Source organism: Ahaetulla prasina, chromosome 4 (genome assembly GCF_028640845.1).
Source record: "Ahaetulla prasina isolate Xishuangbanna chromosome 4, ASM2864084v1, whole genome shotgun sequence".
Classification (NCBI taxonomy): domain Eukaryota; kingdom Metazoa; phylum Chordata; class Lepidosauria; order Squamata; family Colubridae; genus Ahaetulla; species Ahaetulla prasina.
In genome coordinates, this window is record NC_080542.1 from 16,577,996 (window position 1) to 16,590,615 (window position 12,620).

General features: G+C 46.3%; 1 protein-coding gene across 2 annotated transcripts in view; it reads right to left on the reverse strand.

The window, feature by feature from the left end:
- Window positions 1-12,620, reverse strand: part of LOC131197769 (NEDD4-binding protein 1-like) — a 38,663-nt gene that overhangs the window by 16,092 nt on the left and 9,951 nt on the right. For both annotated transcript variants that reach the window (XM_058182236.1, XM_058182237.1), the window contains 3 exons: window positions 9,991-11,831; window positions 6,856-6,986; window positions 5,418-5,514 (listed from right to left, as the gene is read on the reverse strand). In XM_058182236.1, coding sequence (XP_058038219.1) covers window positions 5,418-5,514; window positions 6,856-6,986; window positions 9,991-11,831 — 2,069 coding nt within the window. The remainder of the gene's footprint in view (window positions 1-5,417; window positions 5,515-6,855; window positions 6,987-9,990; window positions 11,832-12,620) is intronic.

The window sequence follows — 12,620 nt, forward strand, 5'->3', positions numbered from 1 at the left end:
CTCAACTGTTGAAAGTTGTCCCACCTCACATTTAGCTGGGAGTAGTTCTCCAAATATTGCTGAACTATATTTTCCTGTATCCAACAAGATAGGCATTTGCTGGAATATCCAAGATGGCTCACACTTGCACTACGTTATGCTTCTTTCAATTAGTTCAACTAAACAGTTAGTACACACTAAACTAAACCACAATAGAGCTTAGCAAGATAGGGGGCTATACCACAGGCAAACACAAGTTATCTTCCTACTTCTTTTCAAAGATCTTTAGGGCAGGGGTGTCAAACTCAAGGCCCACGGGCTGGATGCAGCCCTGGTGTGCTTAAATCTGGCCCATGGGGCTGGCCTGGAAATATTAAGGGACCGGCCCGCGTTGCCTCTGGCGGCTAAAACGGGCCTTGTGTGACCCCCACGCCTTGTTTTCACCCTCCATGGCCTCCTGCAGCACTCTGCTGGTGGATAATGGCAGAAAAAACTGTCGAGAAACAGGCCTAAAAACAACCCGAAAACAGCCTGAAAACCGGCCCAGAAAACTGGCCCCAAAATGGCCCCAAAACCACCCTAAAATGGCTCAGAAAACCACCCAAAAATGCCCTAAAATAGCTCAAAAAAACAGTTGAAAATGGGCCCAGAAATGGCCTGGAAAACGGCCATTAGAGTGCTGCAAGAGGCCATGAAGGGTGAAAACGAGGTTCAAGGGGGCTGCCCGTGGACCCCCGTGCCCTGTTTGGGCCAGCAGGGTGCCGCAGAAGGTATCTATCCTGCCCCCCACCATCCCACACAGGCTTTCAATGCTGATCCAGCCCTCAAAGAAATCCAGTATTCAAAGAACTCCTGCTTTAGAGTTAGATGAGGCTATCAAAGCTAGAGAATTCAAACTGCGCAAAATTTCAAGTTTATATTTCTAAGGTTATTTGTGAGGCAAGAGGGCTATAAAGCACAAAGCTCAAAAACGATGAGTACCGAACAAAATTTTCCCCAGGAAGAATAATGTAGTGAAGTCACAAGGCAGCCAACATCGGCAAGTTCTAGCTTGTGCATTGAGTACCAAATGAACGAGTACCAGGACAAAAAAAAATTCATGTCAAAAGGCATTGAGTATCAAATTGGATGAGTTTCAAAGCAGTTGAGTACCAAAGTACCACTTAGTAAACTTAATACGGTATTTAACTGCAATAAATCCTGCTGTCTGTTTTAATGCCCGCAACAGGTTTTTTGTTCCTTAGTACGACAGGGAATTTGACTCCCAAATTAAATTTGCATTGTGTCAGTTGGCAGAATCTTTTCCTGCTTCTGTTCGGTGTCTAGGGCTCATGTGACCTAAAAAAAATATGAATGAAGCCATTCACTGCCTTGAAACTGGGAAAGCCCTGGGGAAAATCCCATTACCAGTCCCTGTAAAAGAATGACTTCATTATCATCCACCAATCTGCTCAGCAAATGTTGAAATAACTGGGCGACTCTCAAAAAAGAACAAAAAAAAACCCCACCATGCTTTTTGCATGTTCGTCTCAATTTCCCCAAATTTGGCCACAAGCAATATTTCCTGCTCAGAGAAGCAATTTGAAATATTTTAAAGGTGGAACAAATACTTTAGGTTCCTGGTGCTCTCTCTGAGCTTGTTTTCTTGCAAATGTTTCATTACCCAAACTAGATGATTGCTACTGACCCATTCCTTACGAGCAGTGATGAGGTTACCTAGTTTGGGTAAGAAAATGTCTGCAGGAAAACAACCAAGCTTGGAGCGCACCAAAGATCCTTCATTTCAATCCTGAGCGACAAATAAAATATTCTCTTTTTACGACCCTGTAATCCCTTAATTTGGGATAGAATGGAGCTGAGAGTTTCCCAGCCGGATGCCCTTCCTGATGCCACACAGAGTTCACAGCAGATATTTTTTTTTTTGCATCCTAGGAAAGAAACATTTGCCGCTACCCTAGGATTGAACTCTCAACCTTCCGAGTGGGAGGTGTTTTCACCATTAGACCATTCATGGGCTCATCCCAGAGCTACAAATAGTCCTTTATGGGTATCTTAGATATCATAAAAGCTTGCTCCTTGGTTTGGGGGGTGGGTTGTTTTTGTCCTAAGGCAGGGGTCGGCAACCTTAAACACTCAAAGAGCCATTTGGACCCGTTTTCCACAGAAAAGAAAACACCGGGAGCCACAAAACCATTCCCGTGCCTGGCTATTTCCTGAGTGGCCACAAAATTAGCATATATAGTTGAATTAAATATTCTGTTTTCTTCTGAAACTTTTCTTTTCTTGGATTTATCCATGATTGGCCTACTGGGAGTTGATAAGCTCAATAAATCGCGTGCTGGGGGTATCACATATTGGCGGTTGTAATGCATATTTTGAGCAACAGGGAGCCGCAGCAGAGGGATGAAAGAGCCACATGTGGCTCCAGAGCCATGGGTTGCTGACCCCTGTGCTAAGGGTATAAGCACAACTAAAGTAACCGATTTTGATTCTTGCTTTTAATCGAATAACACGTTTCAAAATTCCCACAGCCAACAGCAAACTGGCTGTAAACGCTTTCCCTACTATGCAACACGAATATAACTGCTTGCACACGCATACACAAACTGCAGTCCTATCCACTTTTCTGATCGAAAGATGGAGGAATGACCTGTTTCAAATTCTGCCCTTTTCCTTAATTCAGGAGGAATTAATAATGCCGAAACAGGAATGTCTGTTTTGTGTAAGCCCCTGTGTTAGAATTCCTCATCTGTACTAGTTCAAGCGTTGATCTCAATGGATAAATATGGATGAGAGGCAGATCGGTAAGCTTTATCCTATCCTAAGTCACCTTTCTGAATTTGCCCCCATCCTAAATCCATTGTTGTGCATTTGCCACCTTGCATCTAAGAGTTTCAAAAATAATCCAAAAGGCTTAAAAAAGAGGGATTCATTTTCAAAACCCCAAAGTGTGTTTTGACTTTGTTGCTTCAGCTTACAGGCACATTGAAACAGATGTATTCACTGGTAAACGAACAACTGAAGAAACCTTGTACAAACCAACTCATACATGGTTACTACAGGTAGTCCTCAACTTACGACCACAATTGAGCCGAACATTTCTGTGGCTAAGTGAAACAGTGAATTTTGCCCCATTTTATGACCTTTCATGCAACAGTTGTCAAGTGAATCACTGCAGTTGATTCACACATAACTGCAGTTGATTCACACATAACACGGTTGTTAAGTGAATCTGGCTTCCCCATTGACTCTGGTTGTCAGAAGGTCACAAAAAGTGATCACATGGCCCCAGGATGCTGCCAGAGTCATAAATATGAGTCCGTTGCCAAGTATCCGAATTTTGATCACGTGGCCATAGGGATACTGCAAGTCGTTAAGTGTGAAAAACTGTCATAACTCACTTTTTTTCAGCACCGTTTTAACTTCAAACGGACACTAAATGAACTGTTGTAAACTGGGGACTACCTGTATTGGATAAGTGGACCTGGATTATATACATATCTATAAAAAATTAAGATGCCTCTGAACTTTGCAGCTTTCCACATCTTTGATGCCTCTGCATTTTGTACAGAAACAAAAATCCACGGAACTTGATGCATTTGAGGTCATCTGTAAGGTCACCTTATTAGAAGACTGAAACCAGTGATGGGCTGCTGTCAGTTGTAGCAACCGGTTCACCCAGCACCGAAAATGTGAACGCACATGGCGGTGTTGTGGTCTGCCAGCAGCCTGCAGAGCTGGCAACTGAGTCGGACAGCGATGAGGCTGAGGAAGAATATGGGCCAGTCCTATAGGCTGGGGAAGGCACGGATGAGGGCTCTGCTTCGGAGGCAGAGGTGGGGCCAGGGCCATCTGGGAGTGATGTGTGGACCCGGGAGCCTCCAGAGGCTGACAGTAGTGAGGCAGAGGAACAGAAGGAGCCTGTTCCTAATGCATGCATGAGAAGAGCTGCCAGAAGGCAAGAGCAGCTAAAGCAAAGAGGACGATTCGGAAGTAGAGCCAAGAGATGATTGGCCCCTCCCATAAGGCTTAAATGACCAGGAACGGCGTTTGGGCTCTTTGTCGGAAAACAATGTTGATAGCCTTGCTTCTTGTCGGCGTTTTGGGTTTTTTGATTTACTGAGGGAAAACCCAGACTTCTCAGATTCGGATTTTCCCAGATGTGCCAGTTTACCTATCCTAGTAAATAGAACTTTGAAAGATGCTTGCTTTGGAGTTTTTACTTGGAGTTGGGGGGTTTTCGGGAACGCTGACACTTTCTATCACAAGTTCAGTCATGGACCCAAGAGAGATTTTCATGTTAACCTATACCAGGGGTGTCAAACTTGATTTCATTGAGGGCCGCATCATGGTTGTGGTCATGGGGGGGCAGAGCGGGTGTAGCCAGGGTGGGCATGGCCAGCTCAACGTCACTCGTTTCAGGGGCGCCTGTGGTGGCCCTTTGCCAGAGAAAACGGGCCCCTGAGATCTGTTTTCAGCTGTGACAGCCTTCTGCAACCCTCTGCCAGCGAAAACGGAGCTCAGGAGAACCCATGTCCAGCCCTCCGAAGCTCCATTTTCACTGGCAGAGGCACCGCGGGCCAGTCCTTCACTGTCTCCAGGGCGGCCCTACAGGCCAGATCTAAGCACTCCGTGGACCGAATCCAATCTCTAAGCCGTGAGTTTGACACCCCTGGCCTAAACTATCTTGGGCACCTCCTCTAGAAGAACAAGAAGAAGCAGATTTTGTAAGTTATCTAATAATAAATTTAAAAAAAACTATGAAGATGATTTTGAGCAGGTACTATGCAATGCTAGCTAGCATGGAGGGTGTTGTTTGCAAACAGAATTGCTCCATACCCACTTTGAGGTGCACTGATTTCTATATTCCTCTGGTGGCACTACGCCCTGAATTAAACAAGCAACATCCAACCTGTGCAGACACAGAAAACATTTACTCCAATGGAAAAGAATCTCACAACAAGGGGCAAACTCAAACATAGTTTCAACTGGGAATCTGAGCATCCTAGACCAAATTGAATCCAAAAATGCTAGGGAATTCCCGGAAGCTCAGACAAATCAGCCATCAACAGACACACAGTGATAAGCCATATTTACACACCATTCGAAAGAGACAGTAAAAAGCTAAGAAGGGAATAAAAGAACCGGTACGCATCCTTTCCAGCAATCAAAACCCAAAGAAGCAGGGATTAACACCAGACAAACAAGCAGAAAGCAATACCGCACTCAAGAAACTGCCAAAGAAGAAAACACATTCCCACCAACACTGGCAGGGTAAGCTAATGGATGTAAACAGGGAACAATCCCCGCACTTACTAGCACCGAGGACATTACCTAAATGGGTAATGAAACATCTGCAAGCGAATAAACTTTGAAAGCACCAAAAACTCCAGAAAACACTGACTGCTTTCATTAACCAATCCAACAATGGAGCTCACCTGTCATCATATGGGACAATGCCTCTCCCGTCGATTTTCCGGGATGGTGTCAGGGACAGGATTCTTAGGTCGTGCAGTTCAGTCAAAAAGCGCCTCTCTGTGATTGGGGAAGGGGTAGGGAAGCAGGCGAAAATAAATAAATAAATACAATGGTCAAAATACACTAATAGATTTGCTCATTGGTTGCAGCTCAACGCAAATGAAGTACCACTAGATGTCAATGAGATGTCTTCCTTGAATTAATCCATGAAGGATTATCGTAGCTGTAGCCAGCAGAATGGTCGAAGAATTAGGCAGCCTCAGACTAAGCCTCAGATTGAGCCTCCCTAGGCATCTGATTGGCTGATGAGTTCCACCCACAATCTAGGCATCTGACTGGTTGATGAGTTCCATCTTCTCCCATTTGCATCTGATTGGTTAATGAGCTCTACCCTCAATCTAGGCATCTGACTGGTTGATGAGTTCCACCCTCAGTCTAGGCATCTGATTGGCTGATGAGTTCTACCCTCAATCTAGGCATCTGATTGGCTCCTTAATCTCATATGAAAATGGAAAAGGGCATGGGGAGAGATGAGTTCATTCAAGGTATAAAGATGCTTGAACATTCCACATTGTAACAAATCAGTGAATAACTATTTTTAATATTAATATTTTCTAGAAAAGCCAGGGTAAGAACATCTAACTTCCCTTTCCCTAGTTCAGGTGTTAGCAACCTGTGGCTCCCTGTCGGGTGATCCCACCACTGGCTGGCCCTGCCCCTTGCCCTCCCCTCCTAGTCATTCCTTGCCTGGCCTGAGAAAGTAAGGGCAACGGTGGTTGGTGAAGCAGCCAGGACAGAGAGATACAGAGAGTGGGGGGTGGGGAGAGAGAGACATACAAAGAGAGGGAGGGAGAGAAGGGGAGAGAGGGAAGGAGGGGGAGAGAGAGAGAGAGATGTCAAAAGGGCTTTGTGGTTCCTGGTGTTTTTTAACAACTGGCTCTCTGCTCTAATGACAGACTGGGTAGGTGTGGCTAGGGAGTGTCATGTGACTGGTGGAAGTGAGTGACGTGGAATTGGCCACACCCACCCAGGTTTGTGGTTCCTAGTGTTTTTTTTTCTGTGCAAAACAAATCCAAATGGCTCTTTTGAGTGTGTTTAAGGTTGCAGACCCCTGCCCTAGATTATTAGACTGGCACAAATGCCTCTGTTTAGATAATGCTGCTGGAAGTCCTCCATACGACGTTTAAAAAAAACCAACGCATCCATTTTTGTTCATTTGCAAATACATAGACCCCAACAGGTTTTTGCAGCCATCATGACTGATTTAAAATTCCTGGAGGGAATCAGCCGAAAGGTGGTTCAGCTGTTTGCTTTTGAAAACAATAAAATAAAATAAAATAAAATAATAAAATAAAATAAAATAAAATAAAATAAAATAAAATAGCAAAAATTTCTCACCTCTCACATTAGAATCTTTTTCCATTCGATAAGCGGGCACTAAGACGTTCACTTCACGGTGGCCTCGGTCCCAGAAATATTGCACGGCTAGGGCGATTCCTCGGCATGAGAAGAACTGGTTCAGACCGTGCCTGAGAACAGAAAACAGGTAGAGATTCAGATCTATGAAAGTCTAGGATAGGGGTATCAAACTCAAGGCCCAGGGGCTGCACGCAGTCCTCCCAAGCTCTATTTTCACTGGCAGAGGGTTGCAGGAGTTTGCTGTGGCCCACCAGCGGATCTGGCAGCAGATTCAGAGAGTTAAGGAGGAACATAAGCTAGTCCTGGAGTCTGAGGAAGGCTCTGATGAGGGCTCTGTGTCAGAGGCAGAGAGGGGGCCAGGGCCATATGCTAGTTATCAGCTACCTTCGGAGTCAGACATCAGTGAGGCAGACGAACAGCTGGAGCCTGTTGCCAGTGTGCGCATGCGCAGAGTTGCCAAACGAAAGGAACAGCTAAAGAACAAGGGTCGACTTGAGAGTAAAGCCACAGGTGGATGATGAATGGCCTCTCCCAGAGGGAATAAAAGAGGAGCGAAAGGGGAGCGGGAGATAATTAGTTCATTACTGCATTCTTGCCAAGTATTGCGGTGTCTGAAAGATGTCGGCCTGGCCACTCTCCAACCCTGATAAAGGTCAGTAATTGTGAACTATCTTGACAGACTATGGGAGAGGAAAACTCTGCTGGAGAGGAATTCACTGTAAATTAAATAAAAGGGGTTTATTGAGACGAGGACTCGGCTTCGTGCTGCTGGGGAAGCCTAAGTCAGAACAGTGGCCGTCGCAGCCAAAAATGGAACTTGGGAGACCATTTTCGCTGGCGGAATGCTCGGGGTGCCCCAGGCGCCCCCAACATGAGGGGCATGGAGTTGGCCACATTCACCCCGGCCACGCCCCCCAGCCCCCCCGCGTTCCATGGCTTCGCCTGTTTGTCTTATGGGTTTCTGGTGTGCATGCGCATGACGACCAGCTGTCCTTTGCGCGCACAGCAGTGCCAAAAACTGGCCTGCGCATGTGCACCACCCAGCTGATCTTCGGGTGTGCATGCGCACTAGAACCCGGAAGTTCAGCTTTTCCTGAGTGCGGCCCCAAGTACATGCGACATTTCCATGCAAAAATGTTTGACTGACCTAGGGCCTGATTGAGGCACCATCTCTCCTGGTCTTACCAGCATTGGCACGCACTATGTCCTCTCTATTAAACTGATGGGATTGAAGAAATATGTCTTCTCTGCCACAGTAGTTACAGTTTTGAAGACCTGGATTTTTCCCCAGGCTTGGATGGGTTGCGGGTGAGGGGGCGGGGGGGGGCTCCCTTCGTGGCAGGCTCTTCCCTCACAGTATAGCCATCATGTTTGTCTGCTGTTTGATGTCTTTCTGTCACTCTTGAATTTCAATTTGTACACGCCCCGGAGTGGTTCAGAAATTGGGCAGTGTTAGAAAGCTGAACAGTAACGTGAATTGATCAAATCAAAATAAAATAGAATAAAAAGTGACTGGGGAATTCTGGGAGTTGAAGTCCGCTCAGTGGTGGGATTCAAATAATTTAACAACCGGTTCTCTGCTCTAATGACTGGCTGGGTGGGCGTGGCCAGGGGTGGGTGACAAGCAGCACTTGGTCTCCTGTACATCCCTGGCATCCCGGGCTGCAGGGAAAGTGGGGAGGACATGCCCCTCCGCGTGTTTTGGGCCTAGAGGCCTCCCTGAAGCCTACTGGGAGCAAAAATGGACTGCAAGAAGGGGCACTGCACATCGCTGCACCCTGTTTTGGCCTAGGAGGCCTCCCTGCATTTACCTGGGAGCCAAAATAGGGGACTCCTGGAAGGGGCAGGACGGGAAGGGGCAGGGCCAGCCAGAAATTTAACTACCAGTTCCCCCGAACCGGCTGAGTCTGCTTGTCTTAAAGCTGCCAAGATTGAGAAACCTGGCCTAAGACAATGGTGCTCCCTAATCTTCAGAAGATATTAGAACTGTGGATACTGGCACTATCTCCGTCGGAGGCATTTCAAAGTTGCTTGTTGGCTTGTTTGAAGAATAGAAGTAGCCCTCAACTTACGACCACAACTGACCAAATTTCTCCTGCTATGGGAGACAGTTGTAAAGTGAGTTAAGCCCCATTTTACAACCTTTCTTGCCACCTGTTGTTAAGTGAATTACTGCAGCTGTTAAGTTAGTAACAAGGTTGTTAAGTGCATTTGACTTAGCTTGTCAAAAGGTTGCAAAAGGGGATCACCACATGACCCCAGGACACTACAACCGTCATAAATATGAACCAGTGGCCAATGCGCCTGAATTTTGATCATGTGACCATGGGGATGTTGCAACGGTCGTAAGTGTGAAAAGCGGTCACAAGTCGCTTTTTTCGCTGCCGCTGTAACTTTGAACGATCACTAAATGAACAGTTGTAAGTCAAGGACCACTTGTATTCTGAAAACCTTGTATGATTTTGGTGATTTTATGCAGAGTATTACCCTGTTTTCCCAAAAAGAAGACCCAACTGGAAAGTAAGTCCTAGCAAGATTTTTCAGGATGCTTGTAATATATGCCCTACCCCCCAAAACAGGGGTGAAATGCTCCCGGTTCGGACTGGATCGCCTAATCCGGTAGTGATGGTGGCGGGTGGTTCGGAGCTGAGTTGCCTGCTCACCAGAACCCTTTAAAAGCATTTTTTACAGCCTCTTTGGCCGAAGAGGTTCTAGAAAAAAATGCTTTTAAAAGTTAAAAAAAAAAAAAGTGGCCCACGCCTACCCAGTCACATTGCCCCCCCACCAAGCCACGCCCACAGAACCGGTAGTAACAAATTTTACATTTCACCCCCTGCCCCAAAATAAGCCCCAGTTAAGATTGTCAGCCAGATGGGTGCATTTAGTACCGTATTTTCCCCAAAATAAGACCTAACCAGAAAATAAGCCCTAATATGCCTTTTGGAGCAAAAATTAATATAAGACTTATATTATTTTCAGGGAAACACGGTAGATAGTCTTAGTAGTCAGCAATGTACCTTTTTCATGACCTCTACCAAAGAATGAGAAATGGATAAAAGTTATAGTAATGAAAATTGGACTTTTATCAGACCTCCTTCCCCAAACCCAACTCACATCATGGCCACGTTGCTACCATCAATAATGACCATCCGCAAATTCTTCTTCCCAGGTGTGTTGGCCAGCGTGAGCTTGAACTCAGTCTGGAGAGCCTCCTCAAAGCGCTGAGCTCCCGTTACTGTAGAAACAGAAGCCTGGTGAAGAGCTTCCATGGTGCTGCTTTCAGCTGACTTGATCCCCTCAGGATCCGATAGGGAGGAGAAAAAATTAGCAGTGGGAGAAACTCCAGGATTACTTGCTGAAACATGGACACCCTTGTGATTCGAAAGTGCACCATTCCACCTTTCCTCCGGATGAGTCCTCGACGGAGAAGATTCCCCATGATTCAAAATGGTTGCCCTCTGGATGCCAAACTGACCTCCATGTTCTGGCTTCATTGGTGATCCCCCTGTTGCACACTCGCCTTCGTCTTGGCATTCCCCTTTCTCGTTGAGTTGCCTCAGGAGACTTGCCAATGGGGCTCCTGTTTGTATTTCTGTGGGGATCTTGCTGGGACAATGGCCACAGTTGACCACTGCCGTTTTGATCAGTTCCTTGACATAACTGTTTTCATCGTATGGGTCTTTCAGAGACAAAGCGGCGAGACCTCGTCGTTCAGGCTCCTCCTGAGATGGGGAGGTATCTTCATTTTGAGACAAGCTCGCCGCCATCATCTGGACTCTATCCAAGATAGTTGAAGGGGCTTCCTGCACTCCACCCTCCAATAGTATCTTTTTGACCACGCGCTCCTCGTAGCCCATCGTTTTAAAGAAGTTTAGCCTCATTTTGAACTCTTTTTCAGTCCACGATGACAGCAAAATATCAGACATTGCCTCCTCCTCCCCCTCCGTGGTTTCCTCAGGCAAACTAACGGGACTCGATGCGGTTTCCCAAAGGTGTTTCTTCTCTTCTGCCTGATGATCCTCCAAGCTTTCTGTGAGGCCTTTGTATCCAGGTAGAATTTGAGTCTCGGAGGTAACTGGAAACGGTTTAGAGGAACTCTTGGGAAGTCGAGAAATCTTAGCGGTCATGGCCTCAAGCCAATGCTGAGGACCATTCAAGTCAGAGAGATGTCCCTGTGACTTAGGGAGCAATTGGGCCTCCTCAGAACTTCTGGAAAAGTCATTCCATGGGATGTGACGAAGTTTTGGGTCTTGAGGTTTCGTGTCCATGGTAGGCAAGTCAGCCCTGGCATCCCAAGGCCTAGCCGAGTACGGTAGTTGCATCAAATCTGCAGCTTGGTGAAGAGATTCTTGTGGCCTGATAATTTCCATAGGCCAGTCAGGACTGGAGCCTCTAGTTCTATTCTGATCCTGGATTTGACTGAGTTCTTCAGGTATGTCAAAGACAGACTGAGGCCGATCTGGAGTCCTAGATCTGCCACCATTCACAGCATTGGCTTCCCACCCCAGCGAACAATCTCTCCCAAAACCGGATGGCATCCTGTAGCCATTCTTTTGCCCCTTCATGTCTTCTTCCTGAATCTCCTTGACCAAACCAAGCAATTCCTCTTTGACCGAGGTGGGCAAGATCAAAAGATCCATGGCATGTTTGTCATCGTATTTCTCCACCAATTCCCGGAAGGACCGTTTAACTTGAGCTTCCCGTTCTTCTGGAAGTTTAAGGTTCTTCTGGTGTTTCCCCACAAATTCCTGGATCCGGCTCTGAGCCATGACAAATGCCTCTGCCAGCCCTGAGATCAGCAGGGTACCTGGGTGGAGAGAGGTGAGGTTGGCCGTTGTCCCTCGAATGAGGCAATCCAGGAACAACCCTTGGGCACCAAGGAAGATGCACTGCATGTCTTTAGGATACTGTACTTCCTCCTGAAGCTCTGGGCCACAAAGACCTTTGATGTATTCCTGGAAAACACAAGAACATACAATATGGTCATTCTATCTTATGTCTGAAACAGAAGAGTTTTTGACAGAAAGTTACATCTGAAGAGAACTTTTCCCAACACTACAAAAAAAATCAAAATAAATAAATCCATTTCTGGAAACAGGCAATTTATTCATAAGCCCGTAATATAGGGATTACTGTGGGCCAGTTCTGTATTTTGAGTTCATAAGCACAGGTATAAACTATGTAATTGTATTATTTCTTGGGTTTGCTAAAAATTGGCACAGTCATAGCTCACAGCACCACTATTTTGCGTCCGCTTATAATAATACAGTTAAATAGATCGTATTTATGTTATATGCCAGGGGTAGTCAACCTTTTTATACTTACCACCCACTTTTGTATCTCTGTTAGTAGTAACATTTTCTAACCGCCCACCGGTTCCACAGTAATGCGCCGTGTATCATCGTCTGCGCATGCCTTTCACGCATCGTGGATTGGGTTGGGGGGGGGGCACCAGCTACCAGCTTTGCTTGTCTGTTACAGCTGGGTGGTGTGGGGGGAGATGCGTGAGCTATTCTGGGATGAGACCTAGCAGTTGGAAAGCACATAAAAAACATGCAAGTAGAAAAACAGGGACCACCTTTGGTGGGAAGGTAACAGTGGTCCATGCACCTTTGTTGTTTAGTCATGCCAACCACATGACTATGGAGACGTCTTCGGATAGCGCTGGCTCTTTGGCTTTGAAACAGAGATGAGCACCGCCCCCTAGAGTTGGGAATGACTAGCACGTATGTGCAAGGGGAACC